Below are 22,525 nucleotides of genomic sequence, written 5' to 3' on the forward strand. Positions count from 1 at the left end.
ATCACATATTCGAGTTTTTATTTGTGCTATACACCCTGGGTACTTTTCTATGTTCGAAATCAAGCTCAGAAGTGAGTGAGAAGTTGGTTAGAGTCATGCGCTGCACAATGGATGACTTTGGAAAGTATGATTGGGCTACCTATATTATAAAGGACCTCTGGAAAGAAATGGGAGACTATGTCAAAGGGTACAGGCGGGGCAACGAAAGGCAGGGGAGCAGCACTGTTGGTGGCTGCATATACTTACTTCTGGTATTACTATTTTGTTTGTCATTGTATTTGCATTTGATTACAGATGTGCATAACGTTAATGTTGTATATATGTGCCTGGCTTGCAGCTTTTTTTTGGTGAGAATTTTAACCTCAACACGCCTGTTGGCCGAGAGTCCACCACTGCAATTGAATACTGGACTGATGAGAAGATAAAAGAATTGGTCAGCAAGGAGAGGAAGAGTGTTAGGGGAATTATGTATGGAGGAAAAGGCAGTGAAGCTGTGACAGGGAAAGAAGAGAGGATAATTGTAGAGTTTTTGGACCCGGTATGTGGTATAATTGGTAAACTGAAGTTTTTATTTCGTAACCTGAACTTGTTATCTGCCATAGTATTGTTGTCATTTCCTATACTGAAGTTCTGATTTGCTATAGTGACATAGAGCTTTGTCATTGTTAAGTTGTAATTTGGCAAACTTAAGTTGTTATTCGCAATACTTATGCTGTGATTAGCCATATTGAACTTATCAATGGGTAGACTGACTTGTGATTTTGTATATTGAACTTGTCATTCGGCATAATGAACTTGTCATCTGCCATACGTGAGTTGTGATATGGTTTACTGAACTTGTCATTCGGTATAATGAACTTGTCATCTGCCATACGTGAGTTGTGATATGGTTTACTAAACTTGTAATTCTGTATAATGAACTTGTGATGTACCATATCTGAATTGTAATTTGGTTTACTGAAGTTGTCATTCGATATAATGAACTTGTCATCTGCCATACGCGAGTTGTGATATGGTTTACTGAACTTGTCATTCGGTATAATGAACTTGTCATCTGCCATACTTGAGTTGTGATTTTGTTTACTGAACTTGTCATTCGGTATAATGAACTTGTCATATGTCATACGTAAGTTGTGATTTTGTTTACTGAACTTGTAATTCTGTATAATGAACTTGTGATCTGCCATACCTGAATTGTAATCTGGTTTACTGAACTTGTCAATATGTCATAGTGAAGGTGTCATTTCCCATAGTGAACTTGTTGTTGTATATACTTACTTGATTAATGTTTTTTACATGCAGGAGCTGAAGAAGTTACGTGAGCGTCTAATGAAGAGGATAGAGGAAGGGCAAAAGATGCTGATAAAAATGGTGGATGAGGAGTTGGTGAAGGTGCAAATCCCAAGACAGGGAGATGGTGGGAAGGGTAAATCAAGAGGAAAGGCTCGGGTTGAGACAGTGCCTACAAATATAAGTGACTCTGAAGATGATGAGGAGGAGAGGCGCAACAATGATAACACAAGTGAGGAAAAGGAGAAGGATGAAGTAAGCAGTGAAGATGGAGACAGTCATGGGAAGGGTGACACAGAGAATGACAGCGATAATGAAGAGATGGAGGAAGAGGGTCAAGGGGATGGTGATGACAGGAGCGAAGGGGAGAGGGAATACAAGGGTGATGGGGAGAGTGATGACAAGTAACCACTTATGATGGAGAGTGCAATACCCACAATTAGTTCCCCTATGGAAGTGGCAGGCAATATTGTAGGTCATAATGCAGAGGGTGACATACCTGCAGCAAGTCCCCCTAGGGAAGTGTCACCCACCATTGAAAGTGATGAGGCAGAAGGTCACTCACCATGGAGGTATCCCCCTTGGCCATTGTTGAATATGTTGGGCCTATCTAGAACCTGTATCTGTGGAGGCACAACAACTAAGGAGATCTACTAGGGTTCGGTTCAGCAAGATCAAGTCTCCTTGGTTGGAGTTGAAGGCACAATCAAGAGTGAAGAGGCCTATGGAGCCCAAGGATATTTTTTTCAACTTAGTCAGCCGAGCTGTCAAAGGTGATGAGGGTGAGATGTAAGTGAAAATCTTTGCTTATGTGATGTTATTTGTTGACTACATGTTAACATAACACATCTAGTAACTCACTTGAATATGTTTCAGTCCTTTGATCAGAATGTTTGACGAAGACATCCCCCGATGATTGCTGCATTCGCTTGGTGGAAATAATAGGGTGAGTAACCAAGTGATGTCGTTGGTCTGTAAGGCTTTGGTGCAAGAGCAACAGGTAGTTGAAGGCTGAGTTAGGAGGCATATATTTGATGCAACTTCATGGTGAGGTTTCTGTATTACTAATAGGCTTTGTTGATTTACAAGACTAGAAATGAAAATGACAGAATAAAGTGTGTTACAGTGAATAACAACTTGGTTTTCTGCATTTCACAGGCCATAATGACCCGTGATCCAGCTCGTTGGGATCCTAACCAGCATGCACGACAAATACTTCCGCATTATGTTGGCTACAACATAGGTGACTGTGACTTGATTCTGGGTCCTGCTCTAGTTGGGGAGCATTGGTTCTGTTTTGCATTAGAACCAAAGACCCAGAAGTTCAATGTCTTTGATTCTATGCGAGCAAGTTTACAGCGTAAGAAGACCACCTCCAAGCAGAAGAAGGCAGCCACATATGACCCCCAAGAAATGGCCATCACCGGATGTGTAAGATGTTACTGACCTGTGCATTTTAGATAGGAAAATGACAGTTTTATATTATTATCCTTTTGATGAATATGGCATATGTGCAGAGGGATCGGTTTGAAGACATACTTCACATGGTCAGACCAGATTTTAGTGATAACTTGAAATTGTCCAGCCTGATGTACCACAGCAGAATAATTTGTGAGTGTCTACACCCTACTCATGTGATATGTTATTTGGCTGTGTTGGTTTGAGGAGCTGAAACTGTTAGGGTGGTGTTGTGGGCAGGAGGGACTGTGGTGTGCATGTGCTCATATGGCTCAAGAAATGGGAGCCTGATGTTTCCCTTGAATATACCGAGGTATTGACATTACCTTATTTATTGTGCAATCAAGAGTGACCACGTGTGACTTGTTTGGTGGTAAACTTGCTGTGCAGGCTGATGTGTCCTCTTTTTGGCGCGAGTTGATGTGGTGGCTGGTGAACCATGATGACAATGAATGCCGTCAGAATGTGTATGATCTTATCTCACAACCAAGAAGGGCCGAATGACCAAGAAGAGGAGAACGTCTTTATAGAGAGCATTTAAATTAGGCTGTGACTTTTACTAACTTTGTCAATGGATTCATTTGTTGAAATTGTATGCCAATTATTGTAATGGTTATGATATGGTTGGATTGATGGTATAACAGCACTTATATTTGGAATGACAAATTTCCCTTTAGTCAGGCCAAATGGCCAATGACAAGTTTAGTATGGGCGACGACAAGTTCATTATGGCCAATGACAACTTGTGAAAAGGTTTTCATACAAATTTGTGATTCTGTATTAAAGGTGGCTAAATTTGCACATTGATTCACGGAATGAGAGGTTGACAAAGGAAAATGACAAGTTGACAATGCCAAATCACTAGTTCCCAAGATGTTTTCATGCAAGGAAAAATTTCTGTTCCAATTAGTGGAATTCCACTTATGATAATCACGGAATGACAGGTTCACTAAGGAAATTGACAAGTTGACTAGTGAAACTTACAAGTTCCGATAAGGTTTTCATGAAATCGAGATTGTCTGTTGAGATGAGTGGATTCCCACTTATGATAATCACGGAATGACAAGTTCACTAAGAAAATTGACAAGTTGACTTGAGAAAGTTACAAGTTCCGATAAAGTTTTCATAAAACCGAGATTCTCTGTTGAGATGAGTGGATTCCCACTTATGATAATCACGGAATGACAAGTTCACTAAGGAAATTGACAAGTTGACTTGGGAAATTTACAAGTTCCGATAAAGTTTTCATGAAACCGAGATTCTTTGTTGAGATGAGTGGATTCCCACTTATGATAATCACGGAATGACAAGTTCACTAAGGAAATTGACAAGTTGACTTGGGAAATTTACAAGTTCCGATAAAGTTTTCATGAAACCGAGATTCTCTGTTGAAATTAGTGGATTCCCACTTACGATAATCATAGAATGACAAGTTCACAAAAGAAAGTGACAAGTTCACTACCGAAAATTACAAGTTCGAATAATGTTTTCATGAAACGATTGGATTTTCACTACTGGCGAACACAAAGTTACAACTTCAAAAAGGGAAATGACAAGTTTACTATGGAAAATGACAATTTCTCAGAAGGTTTTAATACATTTTCATACTTTTGAAGACATTGATTACATTGCACATTTCCAAGAGCAACCACTTCTAATCAACGCAGAATGACAAGTTGACATTGCCAAATGACAACTTTACTATGCCACATGACAAGTTCCTATAAGGTTTTGACACATTTCGTTTTCTGACAGCAACCACTTCTGATAAACACGGAATTACACTTTGCACATTTCTGACAGCAACCACTTCTGATGAACATGAAATTACAAGTGCACAAAAGCAAATGACAACTTAACTATGCAAAATAACAAGAAGTGACAAGTTCTGATTTCTTTCACAGCAACAAGTTCTTTACAACATTCAATGACATGTGCACATTAACTTACATCTTCCACTTAATGTCCCTTTATCCCAAACATAGAAGTAACAAAAATATATGTGCACATCTACCAACACCCTGCTCCCAAAAAAATTAAGAAGGATGAACCCTATATGTGCCAAAAAAATTAGTTGTCCCATTTGTAAGTGGAAGTCAACTTGGGTTAGGATTTTTGCATGTCCTCTTTGTATGTCCAGGATGAAGACATCTAGTGCAATGATATATTTTTTTGTTGTGGAATTGTGATTCCTTTCTATTTCTTCTTGGTCTTCTAGAAGGCCTAGCAGTGACTGGGGGTAAAAGCAAGGGTTGAGCAGTAAGATTCTCAAATGTATAATCATTCAAGTGAGGCATATCAATTGTCACCACTGGAATCATGCTCCGGGCATAGATTTTTTCTTGGGATGAACGTTTGTAACACTCTTCAACATAATCATAAACGTTTCCCCCTATGGTCTTAATGGCTGCACAAGCATGTGAGCATGGAATCCCTAACATTTGCCAAGTTCGACAGCTACATTGGTGTAGGCCAAGGTCCACTCTTTGGTCTCCACGTGATGTGTGAACGCATATTCTTCCCCCTCCATAATTCTCACAGTGCATGTACCTACCGAAATACACATGCTCCAATACTTTTGCCTCTATTTTTGGCCCAACGCAATTACTCCACTTAGTCATTGCTGCATATGATGCATGCATCTTTCTTACTACTTTCTCCCGGTGCTCATGGATCATTTGGGCCACGTTATGCTTCCTCTCCCTTACCATCCAAGCATTAAAAGATTCAGCTAAATTAGTTGTTATGTTGTCCCACCTTCTATATGGGAACTTGCTCAATGCCTACCTATCCACATCACCTTGATTGATAACCCACTCATATAACTCATGAGATATGGTTCTGAGATCATCCAGCGCATGATCAAACTCATCCGCAAGTCTTGCATAAGCCACTTTATCCAGTACCTTCAATGCATCTTCCTTTGAATTTTCACTTGTCCTTCTCCGACCTCTGTTTAATTTCATATATTCAGAGCTAAAGTTCTCCTTCACATGCCTATAACAGTATGCCTGCCTTTCACACCCAAATATTGCTTGCACAGCACCAATTATAGAATTATGTCTATCTGACACAATAGTCAGTTGCATTGAACCAACTATTTGTTTAATCTTGTGAAAAAACCACGTCCAGTTATCAAGATTCTCTCCCTTCACCACTGCTATTGCAAACGGCAACATCTCATTATCCGCATCATATGCCGAAACTGACAGTAACGTCCCCTTATATGGACCACTTAAATGAGTACCATCAACATATAATATAGGCCTTGCACCGTTCAAAAAACCCTCAACACATGCACTGTATGCAATGAACACACGCTCAAATTTATTACCAATGGAGGCCCATTCAGCAACCGTTTTGTCATCAGTTTCCTTCAACCTTTCACATAACCATGGTATTAACATATAGGACTGTTCCGGTTTCCCATGTATTTCTTCCATTGCCTTTTCCTTTGCTCTATATGCCTGACAATATGTAAGCCTCACACCATACTCCCTCTCCAACATCTTCCTTATCTTAGTGGGCCGTTTTTCAGCATGGTCCCTTATCTCTTCAACTATTACTGATGATGTCAACGCAACACTCCCACCATAGGTCACAATCAAATTGTCTTGGGCTGAATGAATGTGCTTATTGCAAAATGTAGTCACACGTAATAGATGACTGTTCTTTCCAACAGCATTTGCACATATCTTCCAAGGACACCCTTCTACTTTACACCTCACATTCATCTTCTCCTTACTATTCCTATATATCTCGCTGCAAACTTCTCTGCAATATGAACCAGTACACAGCTTCCCTAAAAGCAACAGCATGTGGAACATATTGGCCCACTCCTACAAACACTCTTGCCCATTTCGTACAATTCATCTCGCCCGTCAGTCTTCTCTGACTCTCTAAACCGCTACACTTGCTTCTCTGACTTGATCCGCCTCCTTCAAAAGTTAGGCATTCAACTCCATTTTCAACATTCACTAGCTCATGTTCATCACCAATGGTCGTTTCAAATGTATTCATGTCTTGTGAAAGTCCAAATAAATTCTCACTCCTGCCACCATAATACCAAGTTAGGACAGCTATATTCAAACGACAGGTTTGAATAAAATAACATGTCTACATATCTAAATAACAAGTCCGCATATGGTTATTACAACTTTAGTAACTAAAATAACAAGTCTACATCTACAAACAATTCCTTGCTAAAATAACAAGTCCGTATGTGGTAATTACAACTTGAGTTACTCACATAACAAGTTTCCATATAGAAACTACTGGTTAGTAAAATAACGTCTACATATCTAAATAACAAGTCCGTATATGATAATTATAACTTCAATACGTTGAATTACAAGTCTACATATGAAAACCTCTACTTATGTTTAATAACAAGTCTGCATTTCTAAAACACAAGTTTACAAATGGAAATGACATGTCCACTATGTTCAATAACATGCTTGCATTTACTAATTACAATTTAGGACTGCAACACCATTAGCTTCGTTACAATATTTCTATACGAATTACCAACAATATATTAGTAAATAACAAGATTCAATTGGAAAACATAACCACTTACACGTCTGGATCATTCCTTGCTCTAGGTTCCCTATCATTCCCTTTCCTTCCTACATACACATGACCACTGCTGTCATTATATCTAAACAAGTTGCAGATATCACCATCATCACAAAGATCAATCAATGTACTCTCATCAAATTTAACTTTATACTTAATCTCATATCCACCACCATCATTGCCTATCCACTGTAAAATTATTCCACACAACTCGTCTACTATTATCCATTCTTTTATACTGGTTACCCTTACCCTCCCTCCAATATATTTAACTATCCCTTCACCATTTGCTTCAAAATGTCCACCAATGTGCACATAACAGAACAACTCCTTCCCACAGCTTCTTCGGTTATTGAAATCCATTTTTCATACTAATCTGCAGCAAAAATTTACATTTAGTCAGTACGTTAGCTTCACTAATAAATATTTACACATTTATTCTATCGACTCAACCATTTACATACCAAATTAAAAACCCGTGACCTCCTGTCTTCCCAACATTACTTTAGGGCTTCACAACTTCACTTTAGGGCTTGACGACTTCAACACCGAAAATCATGGTATCGTCATTCCCTCATTCCGTGGCAACACCTCAACCTTCGCGGTCAAACTAACGGCCATTATCCAACCTACACTCTGCTAAACCACTACACTCTAATCCCTTCCCCATCGCAACCAACACCGTGCACTACAAATGAGAGATGACCATTCACACTACGAAAACAAAAATATCCCACCTCCAACTAACCACAACCTCCTACATTGTGATATCTTTCATCTTCAACTACACCTCCCATTCCCTCCCTTCCTCCAGCCTACTCACCCACACAGCAGAGATGAAGATGAAGAATGTGACGATGTGTAACTCTTACGAGGAACAATACAAGAAGGGTTTACTTAGTAAGTTACTCGCATTATTGCCAATGTTAGAAGATCCCAATATCACACATACTCGTTCGGCTCATCCTACTCCACCAGCTCTCCCGCCACCCATTAAAATCCTGGCCTCTGCCTTCATTAACAGTAATGATGAGTGAGGGGCATTTCAGCCATTTAACACACATTTCATAATTGCAAATTGGGACCAGGTCCTCTGCAGCAATTTCTCAAATTCAGGGTCCCTGATTGCCATTTTATATATTGGGGGTCTTTATTTGCAATTTTTCCTATAATTAATATGGTAGAATATTACTTTCGATATTTAATATAAGAGCAAATTAACTAATTTGAGCAAATTTAAAAAGTTTGTTGAATTAGTTATTTGTAATGATTAGGTGTTGTCTCCTCTCAAATATCCTTACTAATCATGCATTAATTAAAACTACAATTTGATTGAAGATTTAACATATGCAACTACTATAAGGACTATTTTGAAGGAAAAAAAAAAGATAAATAAGAGAGATAAAGTGGATTAGGGTCTTATATTTAAAATCAAATTAAAAGTTAAACTAGCACTTATATTAAAAACAAGAGATAGTATGGTATATAATTAATTAAAAATAAAAAAAATAGTTAAGATCTCAGACATTATCCTATGATCATGACCATGTCATTCTAAAAGATTTGTGTCCTGTAAAAAAGATCGTAGCAGTTGCGTATAGTAGTATCATAGAGGATGTTACAAAACATTGTCTAATTGATCACCATGTTGCAAATAATCTGATTTATTATCGAAATTTTCATATTATGTGTGTGAATTAAAAAATTGAATAATTTTTTTAACAAGATAAATAGAAATAATGGAAATATAAGCATTAACTAACATAAAATTTAAGAAGACACTATTTATGAATTATTGACAGCATTGTCCTTCTCAAACGAATGCTGAACAGGAGCATCAAAATAAAGTCGTGTCATGAATATTACATATGGATGTCTATCTCTTCTTCTTTAATTTTATTAAGTAGTTTTTATTATGTATTACTCCTCCACAACTCCACCATCCCTCTGTTAGCTATTTAATCTTATAACTCATATCTGCTCACATTTATGAGATTGATTACCTACTATTTATCATTTAAAAACAAATATAACTTATGTATAAGACTATGTTTGTAAATAAAGTATGTCATTTGTATTGTGAGGTAACTGAAAGAATACAATAATTCTCTTATTTTCTTGTCTTCATCTTTCTCTACTATGTTTTTCTAGTTTCATTTCATAAGGTTTCACTTCATAAGAAGTCCTAAATTTTGTACTCCCACCCTTCAATTTTAACGCATTAGAAAAATAATTAATTTTAAAATATCAAGTTATTATTAGTAGAAAGCTTCACAGAAAGGATTTAATATAAAAGCATAATAGAATAAAACAATTTTATAGTTAAAAAAACTCCAATAGAATGTGAAATTACGCTGCATATTCCTCATATAATTACTGAAATACCCTTTTTTATTTTATTATTATACTACCAATAACCCTTAGATAAATTGTGTAATAAAGTTGTAAGCATGTTTAAACATCTAAAAATTAGACATGTTAAAACTTATCAATTTAGAAATTTTCACTTGTTAATGTATCAAATCGGTTGTAAATTGAGAGATTTGAAAATGCATATAGGGATAATAGGATTAGAATTGAAAGTGCGTTCACAGTCTTATAATTTATGAGCAAAATCTTTATCAATTACGTCAACTTCTACCCCGATAACAAGTATTTTTATTGTTAAATTTTATCCTAAAACAGAGATGACATTTCTAAATTTTTAATCCTTTTTTTTTTTCCCCATTCCATTCCAATGTACTCCCAAACGAGACACGGACAAGCCATTTTATAAATGATGGGTCGTGTGAAAATGTCAAATCAAAAAAAGAGTAAAGTGACATGTATGCCCAAAATAAGTGAGACCACAACAAAATTGGGCATTAATGAGAATGCCCAACAAATTAGGGCAATAGGCCCTATCTTTGTCAAGCTACAATTTTTTTCCGCCAAACTACAATTTATGAACACAAGGCGTGTTTTATTTGTATTTCGTACTTGGGCCTACATGTAGGTACCTGGCTCCTCCTCCGTTCTTTTTTGTTCCTTGGTTTTTTGTCAACGCTACGTTTTTTGTTCAGGTCAGTACACGGCCATGCCTAGCACCACTATGAAAACATGCGCACTAATGGGTTAACCTGCTGCCTCGTATTCTATTTCAATGCCCATTTGATTTCACCACAAATAATTACTTTTGCATTTTACTATGCAAAAATATCTTGTACAATGCATAATTACTTAGAATAATCTAATCCAAGCCGACACAGACTAAGGACTTGTTTGAAGCAAATGTAGATAAGCCGAAACATAATTCTCCTTTTTACTCTCCTAGTCCTATTTATAGGACAGAAAGAAAATTTTTTAGTCCTATTTATAAATCATTTTATTAAATTTTTATTACAATATATTATTTTTCATTTATTATAATGTAGATAATTATTTTTTTTTAAAAGGTATATATATTAAATAAAAGTAAAGTTAGAAAATTGCTATATTTTAATAAAAAAATTAATACAATTTAAAATTTTTCTTGATATGTGTAAATCGTGTGAAACATGTTAGAACTATTTTATAAATAGGACCAAAGGAGTAATTACTTCATATTTCTGCTTTTGAAGAATCTTACAACCATTCCAAACAAGCACTAGGACGTCTTAAATAGATTGTTGTGATGGCCAGCCCAAAAAAAAAAAAAAAAAAATCCAAAGTCACCTCCGCCAGTCATATTGTTTGTTTGATCAGCTTGTTCAATAGATCAGGTATAGACAATCATTTTCTGTTGAGCACTCTAATCTCTGGATAATATAGAATCATATGATCATGTAGTTGGCAAAAAATATAAGCCTATAATCGTTGATTGATAATTCAACATACAAATGGGGAGTATGACAACTAAAGCCGGCAAAATCTCTGCATGTCCCATGTATGCAAATGTATGGAATACGCACTGCTAAATATTACCTGTGAGAAAAACAATACATTAAACACTAAACTAAAACGGGTTCCTTCCTGTTCCTCTTCTTTTGGATCCACTTGTTGGCTTTGAGCTTGTTTTCTGGTTCAGGACGGGACATAATTAACCAACTATTCGAGACCAAAAATGTGGTTTTCTAGGCCAATAAAGAAGAAACATGACATACCGATTTTGATTTCTTAACCTTTCCTCGAATCCTGTTCCTTGGAGGTTTCAACTTGTATATCCGAACCATCCAATGGTGAGTTGTGAATACCTGGAAGCATTACAAGTCATTGTGTGTACATAAGCCTCGGCCATGCAGTTCCCACATTGGCAAGTTATGTGGTATTTCTTCGTTCTTATTTATGTTATATTCTTGACACCTGGCACTCTCTCCATTCATCTGTTCTATAACAGGCTCGTGTGTATGCATCATACCTATCATTTGCAAACTATGCGAAACGCAAAGAAAATAAAATAGCCATTCATTCATTCAGTTGATCATTTCACCCTCTTTTTATATATTCCTCCTTCATTCTTCAGCTAGTCATGATTCCTTTAACAAGAAACGCCATGAATGGGCGTGGGATGATCATTCCCTAGGAACAATATCGAAAGTGATAGCTGGCATATAATTCACCTATAAATCTAAGTTTCAATATGTGTATCTAGATTAATGACCAGAAGTAAACAAAAATCAACAAACCAGGCAGGCTAGGGACGGCGGTTATAGTTATTATCACGGACGTATGAGCAGTTTTTTATAGTGCATACTAGGCGAGGGAGGAGGGACTGACTGACGAACAAGTTCAAGCACGTCTAACTTACGTTGGAATGACCTTAAATGAAATTCTTGTTAGAATTATTCATCTTTAATCCTATGCTAGAAAATTGGTAACTCTTATTCTAGCCAAATCTATTTATCTTTAACCATTTGCTTGCAAGACATTAGAAATTCCTCTGACCTCTTCGAAATGAGTAAGTTTGAAATATTTCTTCCCAATTTCCGTCCGCCTCACTTTGTCAAAGGCTCTACCGTCGGTTTCTACAAATCTGTAAAATCAAAGTTTTGAGTGTCTAAACATTTAACAAAGACAAAGGGGGAAAAAAAAAAAGAAGAACTTGCAAACAGCCGAATTCCAGCAGAGGAGAGACCTGTAATAGCAGAGTTTATACATGAGACAGTTCAGCATTGTTGGTGTGGCCATAGAATCGATCCGATAATTACCATCCCTCTATTATCAGAAACAGTAAGGAAAGATATTAACATGCCAATCATAACTCATCTCAGAACCTAGTAATTATAAAAGCAAGCTAAATTATCATCTACTGTCCTGACATAATTCTCCCTTCAATCCTAAATCTAGAAGCTAGCTGAGTAGGTTGTAATGGTCCTGAATATAAAGCCTCAATTCACTTTGTTTTCCAAGTTTATAATTTTCTCCATAAACTATCCCTATTATTACACATAGTAAAGGGAGAATTCTATCAATGTGATAGTTTTTTATACAAATAATCAAAGGAGTATTTTGGGGAAACTAACACCCATTTTTTACAAATAAGTAACTCAACTAATTTTATTAATTTCCATAAATTAATTACTCCTCCGGTCCTCAATATAGGACCAAATTCTTGAGTTGGTTTTGATCCTAAATATAAGATCCATTTTTCATATTTATCAATTTTCTCTAAATTACTTATATGGATACTCCCTAAACCATAATCAAGTAGAAGAGGAAAAGGGGGTATTAAGAAAGATGATTATGGTGTTTTAGGAAAAATGTGTCACTTTTCTTATAATTAACTAACTTACCTAACTTTCTTAATCTAATCAAATTAGTTAAATAGATCTTATATTAAGGATCGGAGGATTATTTCATTCTTCCATCTAAGACTGGAGGGAGTATTAAGGGGGCTTGATAGAGAACTCAATGTTGCTCATAAGTAACTTACTAGATAATCTGATTCCCTTATGTGAGGGAATACACCCCCTCCTATACGGACCATCCATAGGAACTTGTTGATATCGTCACTGGGATAGCCAACCAATCCTAGCAAGTGAAGCAACAAGTCAGAAAAGGGTGACTAGGATTAAATAATCTCATACAAGAGAAAAGATGCTGACCTCCAAAGACAACAAGAACATATTTTACATCCAAGGAGTGGAAAATTTCCCAAGCTGCCTTCTCGGGAGAAGACATTGCCGTACCAACAGTGGCAATATGTGTGTTATTCCAGGTATTATTGTCAACGATAACAGTTCGGTTAGCCATGGCAGTAGTTTGATATCCATAGTCCCACCATGATGCCACCTACAAGAAATTCCGTATAAACATCAATTTTCTTAAACATCCATAGACAACGGGTTTACAGCAATGCATTATTTTCCTTTTCTTTGACGGGGGGAAAAGCTGTATGTGGAACAAGTATCGTTTAGAGAAAAACTTTGTCCAGAATCTAACATGATATGAACCAATAAGGAATGGAGCCTTCTTCCAGTTTGGGAGAGGGAATGTCTTCATTTTTTTTTTTTAAATTTTTTATAAGGAGGCTTCACGAAACAGCCTGACGAACTTATAAACATAGCAGGCTAGCTTTCAGATAAATAATGAAATTTATAGACAAGTACCAATGGTTACTTGTGTACATATATCACAGGGGATCTCAAATATTCCACTGGTGCTCGGATTATTGGAATAATCAATGTGCATTTCTATTTTTTTCACCCAAAAAACAAATTTAGGGGAAAGAGACACAATGGGAAGAAAAACATACAAAAGGAAAATTATTCTCCAATGTAATCCTCAACGTCAATTTAGTCAAATCAACAAAATTACAATTCATTTTACATTTACTAACTTCTGAGGAACAAGATATTTTCATTATCAAAAACGAAAATGTCCATCCAAAAGCACTATGTTTAAATTAAAAAAAAAAAAAAAAACCACTAGTCAAGCGTCATAGTTTATTCACTCAAATTGATGGTAAAAGAGTAATTATTTAGATTCACAGCTTAAATCAGAAAATATCAAGAATTCTACACAGATATGAATTGTTGAAGCCAAAGATCATGACATATTCCAAAACAACGTTAAATGAGAAGCCTAAACGATAACCTTCCAAAGGGAAAGCCATGATTTCTTCCAAAATTGAGCAATATAGAGAATACGCACACAACTACAAGCGCAACACTAACAATTGGAAAGGTCAGGAAATGTCACAAACCCACTTTATCATCTACTTCTGTATTATGGCTCAACCAAGCATAAGCTTCCCTAAAATCGTCGAAAACATGTAACCCATCATGTGAACGTGATGTTAGAACAATAGAAGGCGCTGAATAGGCTTCTGCTGCTGCCCATACGCTATGAACCTACAAAAGAGTGAAATTACTTTAAACAAACTCTAATGAACTACATCAGACTTCTGAAATTACACAATGAGAGAAAAGGAAGGCTAAATTACCACATAGAAGGCACCCAATAACATAAGTAAGAAAATAGCGATGATGGATGTTCCCAGAGGCAAAACCAAGAGCCTCTTCTTAACCTGTGACTTACTAGGAGGCTTTTCCACAGGCTCTTTTTCCTTCTTTTTGCTCCTTTTTGACGTGCGTTCCTTGGTCGTCTCCTCACTTTTAGCAGTCTTTGCCACATCAGTTGGTGCCACAGCATTATCAGAGGTCGCATCCCTCACCTTGGTTGTTAAAAACAAAATATGAACAAAGCAAGCTTATAGAATGACCATAGGAATGTAAAGCAGTGCCAAATTTGTGAAGCACAACAAATAAATGCTTACGTCAATACGAGAATCATCTAAAATGTTAGGTAACTGAAATTTGATTGATCCTGTGAAGACATCAAAAGCTTGAGAAAGAGCAATCCCAGACATTATGCATGCTGCTGGAGCCAGTACAAGCATAAGGCGAACCTGATATTTAACAACACAACAATGGCTTCCATAATAAGTTAATAACATAGAAAAAAATATACTATAATGCGTGATCAAAATACAGTAAAACAATAGTTCTTACCATGACTCCAGAAAAATATACAGACATTACGATATACAGCACCACAAAAGAGCTTGCATCCGATAAAGGTGAAAAGCACGCCTACAGCAGGTAAAGAAAAGGATGACATAGTTCGTATAAAACCCCATAAGAAAAGGAAATGTAAAAGGACAACAGGGTTTCTTGCTAGAGAATTAACTTACAATGATGCCTGCTGGAACCAAGAATGCCAAGACATTAATGTCCATGAAGTAAGATGGCCAGGTAGGAGGTTGATGCTCACTCACACTAGCTATGATCGGTATATACTTGCTGGCATAGGTACTGTTGAACACAGAATTACAGAACATTTTAAAAGCTATGAGCCAGTTCACAAGACCAAAAACCAAAAAGAAAAGAGGATATAGTAAAATGAAAAGGGGGAAAAGCAGATAAATCAAAAGATACTTCTTATAGTCCATCCATGTATTTACGGACCAACAGTGATCTCAAACAGAAACCAAACTGCAAAGCAAAAATGAAAAGATACTAGATAACAAATAATTCAGAACAAGGTTCTTACGGGTCTAGCAGACTCAAACTCCGTCCACTCCATCCCTTCGTTGGGCTTGAAGCTACCACAGCTACAAGTACTGCTACTGCTGCAAAACATACTGCCCTGAAAATTAAAGATCCATAAGTGTCAAATAAGTTCAGTTTTCCACTTGCCATGCTTCCAGCGGGTAAATAAACCATGCAAAGGGATGCTCACAGGCCAACAGATACAACTAGTGTCACGGCTACTTTGAACATTTTTGGGGATAGAATTCCTCTGATGTAGTACACAAGAGCCACCACATGGATAATGATGAAAACCTGCAGAACAAGAATTAGCGAAAGGGAAGCAAGGTTTTGAGGTAAACAAAGAAAAAAATTGCTGTGGTTCAAACAATAAAATTTAACTAGCATATTCAAGTTCCTTATCCATTTTACAAGTCAGCAAAATGCTCAAATGAGTTGGATTGCGCCCAAACATAAACAAGTGGATTAAGAAAAGTAAATAGCATATAAATTATGCTAATTTGATTAAGTGGGCTTTGAAATAGTTGTAGATTTCAAATTGATGAATCCATATTTGATGTGTGCTTTCATGGCTTATTTTGTGAGTTTTAGGACACTTTTACAGCTTAAATCATAATTATTTGACTTAATTGAGTGTTAATGACATTTTAAGAATTATGTGCTTAATTGCAATTAATTGATTATAATTATGTGATTCTTAATTCCTAAATATTTTTGCCCTTGAAATTATATGATATTACATTTGGTTAAATTATTTTTCAAGCAATAATCAGGAATCTGGGCAAGTTAAATCACTTTGTGTTAGAGAGGAAAAGAGTTTTCACAAATTTGAAATGATCACGTATATAAGTAAATACTCATGCAATACATTATAGCTTAAAAAATCTTCAGTCTACTTCCACCGCTGACATGGCTCCACAGGACAGAACAAAATTCCAGACCTTAACTCCAAAATGTATTTGAGAAGAAACAGAATTTTCAGAGTTTTAGATAACAAAATCGAAGAACTTGTGCTAATGCTAGGTCAATGCCCAGAAGTGATATACTGTTTGACTCGAGTATAGGGACAAATGAGGGAGAGCCACTACAACATTGCCTGTTTGTAGTGTTAAATGAGTAAGAGCTACTGCACTTTTCTGGACAGATGTGACTAACAAAGTTAGTCAATGAGAGCAAGATCATAGTTGGCGCTTGGAACATTGGGACCCTGTTTCACAAATCTATGAAGGTGGTAGGAGTTATGAAAAAGACAAACATTAACATCTTGTTCCTCCAGGAAACTAAATGGGCTACAGAAAAAATTTAGGGAATTTGCAGATTTCAAATTTTGGTACATGGAAAAAGTAGGTATGAGAAACAGTGACAGTATCATTGTTGGCGAAGAGTGGAAGAAGATTGCAATGGAAATTAAAAGGATTAAGGACGAAATCATATCTTCAAGAATGATTGTTGGACAAGATAATATCAACATTATCAACACTTGTGTAACTCAAGTAGAGGCACAGGCACATCTTAAGGTGTATATGGAGGGGTTGTCAAAGCACACTTGATGAAAAGATTTTCGTTGGTGGAGACCTTAATGGACATATCCATAAGGTGGTAGGACAATATGTAGGACCTCATGGTGGTTTTGTTTTGGGGAGCTTAATGATGAAGGGCAATATTTCTCCCTAACACGCAAACTCACTCAGGCTGATGCATACTTGATTATGCCCAAAACTTAACATACGGCCCTTTACTCCTCCTTGACAAAAAAATTATGAAAAACATCTCAATTCATTGTCCACAACACAAAGGATTCAAACTTTGTAGATGCCGAAGCCCATTTCCTCATAAGTTCGACTTGGCTGTCAATCATGGATATTTATTTCAATTCTACCTTCTAATAATTAAGATGGAAAGGAGGCCTTTTGAAAATCATAATCTGATTTTAATAAAATTCTAGTGTAGTCAGTTGCTCTAAGTAGGCATTTTGGGTATCTTTCCTTGCCCAATTGGAGGAATGTCAATAATCCCCTCAACAAATGAATACAGCACAATGGGGCAGTAGGTCTCACATCTCAAGAACTCTTCATTGACTGTGCTGCCTACACATGAGCCAGGCGATTTTTATGTATGTGCAGAGGGATTGAAAGCATCTCTCTTTTCAGGTGTTTGTCTTCATTATTTATTTCAAGGAGAATGCATTGTCCTATTCTCTAACTTTCTTTAAATTCTTTTTTGGCAGAAAAATGGTCAAAGTGAATTTAAGGAGCTATAAATTAATCATGAAGGAGAAATAGTTATTCTTTTCTCATAAAGCATGATCTTCTTGTCAACCATAGCTGTTATTTCAAAGAGTAGGGGATAACTCACCAGAAACGATGCAAAGTGTTCTGACGTCATGACAGCATTGAATCCAACAACGGGCACCAAGGAAGCCAACAGTGTGCCCAAGACAACCTATATTGAGGAGTTTCACAATTTTAACCAGAAACAAAATATCCAGATTTGCTGGACGAGAAAAAGTTTCCAAACAATTATTGGGTTAATATAATAGTTTTGGTCCCTCAAGTTTCAAACCATAGGTTTTGATCCCTTGAAGGGCAAAATGGTCCAAGTTTTTATTGAATTATAAAGAGCAATGTTTTAAATGAACAGAAACTTGAGGGATCAAAATGTTTAAAACTTAAAGGACTAAAATCAAAATGAGAACAAACTTGAGGAACCAAAGATTATCCTAACCCATAAAATACAAACGAACATCTCAAATTTGTAAATGAAGGTTCTGACTGATTGAGAGGCAGCAAGAATGTTAAAATTTCCAAATTAATAAAGAAAATCATGTATAACAGTAGTATATGCATAACACAGAATATCACCATCCTGTTGAATAAATAATACAAGATTTCCTCTAAGAACCATCACATGCACTGTCCACATTTCAATTAAGAGAAAAGGCATTGATCTGAACTAAAGAAGATAACTGCGTGATTGCACTAGATACTCACAAGAGGTGCGTAAGCAATGTACAGTCGAGAAGAATAGCGACCAGTTATTATGCACAACAGTACATGCATTGGAATGAGGTTGATAATAAAAGTGTACCCTCCCCATGAGCAAACCTGCAAGATAAAGAAAAACAATAAAAAGACAACATAATTGAAGCTGCATAGTAAGAAATAAAGGGGGGGGGGGGGAACAAGTTTCCATCATACAAATCTTACCATGTAAAAATATGCGATGGCATTCAAAGTGGCATAAAAGAGAGACCCTGTATTTAGTGTCTACATCACATGTAAGTAAAGTCAGAAAAATAACAGAGAACACAAGTGCATGAGCAACAAATCATATAGAAAATTTTAATAATACACTAAGGGAAAATGAATTAAACTAATAAGCAACCTTTCTGATGACTTTCTACATATTTTGAAGTGATCAGCACAAGACTCCCCCCCGGGGGGGGGGATGCTGGGATTATTAGAGGGCTAACCTTTATATAGAGGTAGAAAGTGAAAATCAAAGCAAATATAGCAACAGCTTCATTATCATAGCTCCCAGCCACTGACCGAGATATATATGAGGGGACCTGCAAATAGAAACATATTTAGAGAAGAAGACCACTTATATATATGAGGAGAGCCAGGGAACAGCAAATAAAAACATAATAGAATAGAGAATGATTACATATTTATAATTCAACCATGCAATTCATATAGGGTTAGGATCCCTTTTTAACAAGCAACCTGCCAAATCAACTTGTATCCGCTTCAATTACAAAAGATATATATTCATCACGCTTACAATCTAAGAACGCTGAACAATTAAATCATTAATACCCAAAGATAGAATTAGCACCATATCCCACGTAAAACTCGAGTGACAAGTCAAGCCAGTATAATGAAATATGACCCTTTCAACAACAAAAAAGGGAAATTAAAGCATCACCACTGCATATCCCCCAAAAAAATACAATAGAGCCAGTCTTAAGTAGGTGAAACAGTGATATTGCACGCAAGTTATGAAGTAGCAACAAACAAGATTAGACTGTGAAGAATTTTCCTGCATAAGGCATGAAGCAAACAACAATGGAATTCATAATCTTGAGGAATGCTCCTTTTCACAAAAATTAATATTACCACAACAAAAACCTGTAGGATTTACGGCAAATAGCAGTGAAGATCAGAATAGAACATACTCCGTTGGATGCTTATTTATTTATTTATCTTTTGTAGCCAACACTGAGTGAAATGGTTCTAAACCGTAAACACAAACCAACAAGACATTCTCACTTAATCTATGTTAGCATGTTATTAGTATCGCTGTCAAGAATTAGACAAAATTCAATGAAAATAATCTAGTCACAAAACCAGCCAAGATATTCACCATAGCTAAAAGAGCTGCAGCTGTCAGTCCTGCCCCAGAACCCTTAACTTCCTGCACAGAGGCAGGTGCATTATATTAATACAGATATTAATAATATTAAAAATATTCAATATGGGTAGAACAAACCTTAGTCAGGAGATAAGTTGCCCATGAAGCAAAGGCTGAAAATATAGGTGCAGTGAATACACAAACGGTCTCTACTGAGAGAGGAATATTTAAAGAATTCAGTAACCTGATATCAAAAGACAATGACCCAAAAAGCAGTCAAATATTTGAAAAGCACAAAGAGGAATGTCTAAAGTATTCAGGATTCAGATAAGCCACAAAACAATTACTAGCGCAGATACATATCAAGTCTGCTATCAACAGAACACCAAGAGCGTTAGTATAAATAGCACAAACTGCACTATTTGAGACACTTACCACCATAAGGTGCCTGCTGTCAAAGTCAAACCAGGATAGACAGTCCCACCAATTACACGACCCAGAGGATACCTTGAAAGAAAAGAGTGACACTAATTAACACTAGAAATATAATCCAACAATTAACGAGATGATCAAGAAGGAAAAGTGTTTCAATTCATGCACTGGTTACTTACCAAGTTCGATCATCAAACCAGTTCCAAAAATCATATATCCCATTCTTCGTTAGAAACTGAAACCAACCAATATTCCTGTCATCTTCTGTGAGATTTCATTGCATTGCTATAGATTCTTTTTCCAGAAAACATATGTAGTTCTTTCTTTGTCACACACATACTTGGAACCGGAAAAAAAAAAAATTATCTTCTGTGCATAAAATCGGACTACAAAAATAATAAGTCTCATACGATAAGGATGAATTTAAATTTTTAAACCCACTAATCAGCAACTAAGAAGCTCGGGAGAAAACAACAGCATCAGTTTGAGAGACTAATCAATCATCGCAAGAATATGTGGCCATCGGTGGGAAAAGGTTTCATTTCACAAAAAGCTTACCTGAGTGACTCTATAATTGAAATAAGGATCAAACTCATGAATCACACTCTCGTACTTTATAACCTGTATCAGTACACGAAAGAGGTCAATGTCATGGAATGCTAGACAATGATCAACAAATGAAATACATATATCACCATGGTGCTGCCAGAAAGAATAGGGCAAAATTGTAAAGAGTGTAATGCAGGCAGAGATATGAACTTTATGAGGCCAAATTTTATATAGCAGAATATAATGAGAAGAAGATGGCATTTAGAGCTTATTGATAAAGTGATGTATAAATATCGCCCAGTCAAGTTATACCAAATTTAAGTATGACACCGAGACTCGGGACCATTTTTTCCATTACTTTTTCACCAACCAGAAATGATAATTTTGGCTAACAAAATTTCTGACCTTATGAATAAGCAAAAATATATCAATTGGCCAGCCATTCATGCAGTTCAAATCAGGACCAGAAAAACGCACAAAAGAAAAATGTATTGGGCCAAAATTACATTATCAAATCCATGGACACAGAAAGGTAAAAATTCTTACAGAGAAGAGACGGATCGAAAAGGCGAGAACACCAATCAGGATTAAGATGAAGAACGAAAGGACGCTTCCGAAAGCATTCCGGAAGGAGCTGCCGTTGGAGGCATCGGATGCCGCCATTGACGGCCAAATTGAGCTTTAGGTGAAGAGAGAGTGCGTGCCTCAGAGACTGAGACCCCAGCTACTGAAGTCGTCGTTGTGGAAAGGAAGACTCGAGAGGGGAGGGAAGACTCCAATTTGTGCGTATGCGAAAAGACTATAGGGGATCTGAAATTTGTATGTAATGACGATGATATCATTCAGTTTTCCTGCGTGGCGAATTTTTATTGCGTGGTAACTAGTGGCGTCGGAATTGGTTCAGGAATGCTGTTTTTGCCACGATGCGTCATTCAATTGGAAGTTGGTTCTCCCAGCTCCACGTATGACTAAAAGTGATGTGTCACTTCCATTTTTCTCCTAAAAGATCTTTAGGTTAATATTTTTTTTCTTTCCTCAAGTCAGTGTTTATTTTGGTTTTCGTCTCTCAAATTTTAAATCATAGATTTTGGTCCCTCTAAAAGCAAAATGGTCTAAATTTTATTGGGTTATAAGGACTAATGTTTTAAATGGAAAAAAATTTTGAGGGATCAAAACTTATGATTTAAAATTTAAGGGACTAAAACCAATTTGAAACCAAACTTGAGGGACCAAAGTTTATATTAACGCATATCTTTATTGATTATAAGGAGTTTTGATTAAGGAATAATTCTAATTATTTAACACATATGATTAAAAAAAATTTTAAGGAGATCAACACACATTAGTAATAAATA

At 36.3% G+C, this 22,525-nt stretch overlaps 2 protein-coding genes across 2 annotated transcripts; both read right to left on the reverse strand.

Moving 5' to 3' along the window:
• Positions 1–5,531: 5,531 nt before the first annotated feature.
• LOC114737317 (uncharacterized) lies at positions 5,532–6,482 on the reverse strand. Its single transcript, XM_028925233.1, has one exon. It carries the CDS (start codon positions 6,480–6,482, stop codon positions 5,532–5,534), a length of 951 nt encoding a protein of 316 aa, XP_028781066.1.
• A 4,526-nt stretch (positions 6,483–11,008) lies between these two features.
• Positions 11,009–21,925, reverse strand: LOC114737348 (dolichyl-diphosphooligosaccharide--protein glycosyltransferase subunit STT3A). Its single transcript, XM_028925268.1, has 23 exons — positions 21,717–21,925; positions 21,180–21,242; positions 20,801–20,856; positions 20,625–20,696; positions 20,328–20,433; positions 20,202–20,252; positions 19,309–19,404; positions 19,043–19,102; positions 18,827–18,940; positions 18,192–18,278; positions 16,027–16,130; positions 15,838–15,933; positions 15,479–15,599; positions 15,297–15,377; positions 15,062–15,193; positions 14,729–14,959; positions 14,493–14,636; positions 13,389–13,575; positions 13,217–13,314; positions 12,419–12,498; positions 12,229–12,316; positions 11,448–11,537; positions 11,009–11,362 (listed from the first exon to the last, which is right to left on the reverse strand). Exons 1-23 carry the CDS (start codon positions 21,831–21,833, stop codon positions 11,300–11,302), a joined length of 2,337 nt encoding a protein of 778 aa, XP_028781101.1. The 5' UTR covers positions 21,834–21,925; the 3' UTR covers positions 11,009–11,299.
• Positions 21,926–22,525: the final 600 nt, after the last annotated feature.

The sequence above is a fragment of the Neltuma alba genome, unplaced genomic scaffold (genome assembly GCF_004799145.2).
Source record: "Neltuma alba isolate B1F8T4 unplaced genomic scaffold, ASM479914v2 tig00013430_pilon, whole genome shotgun sequence".
NCBI lineage: Eukaryota > Viridiplantae > Streptophyta > Magnoliopsida > Fabales > Fabaceae > Neltuma > Neltuma alba.

Bases quoted from the DNA above. Each gene is read 5' to 3' on its own strand.
- LOC114737317 (XM_028925233.1), bottom strand. From the start codon at position 6,482: ATGAATGTGAGGTGTAAAGTAGAAGGGTGTCCTTGGAAGATATGTGCA.
- LOC114737348 (XM_028925268.1), bottom strand. From the start codon at position 21,833: ATGGCGGCATCCGATGCCTCCAACGGCAGCTCCTTCCGGAATGCTTTC. The intron at 20,697-20,800 runs GTAAGTAACCAG...TTTTCTTTCAAG, and splicing joins TGGTTTGATGATCGAACTTG to GTATCCTCTGGGTCGTGTAA. The intron at 13,315-13,388 runs GTCAGCATCTTT...TTCACTTGCTAG, and splicing joins TGTTCTTGTTGTCTTTGGAG to GATTGGTTGGCTATCCCAGT.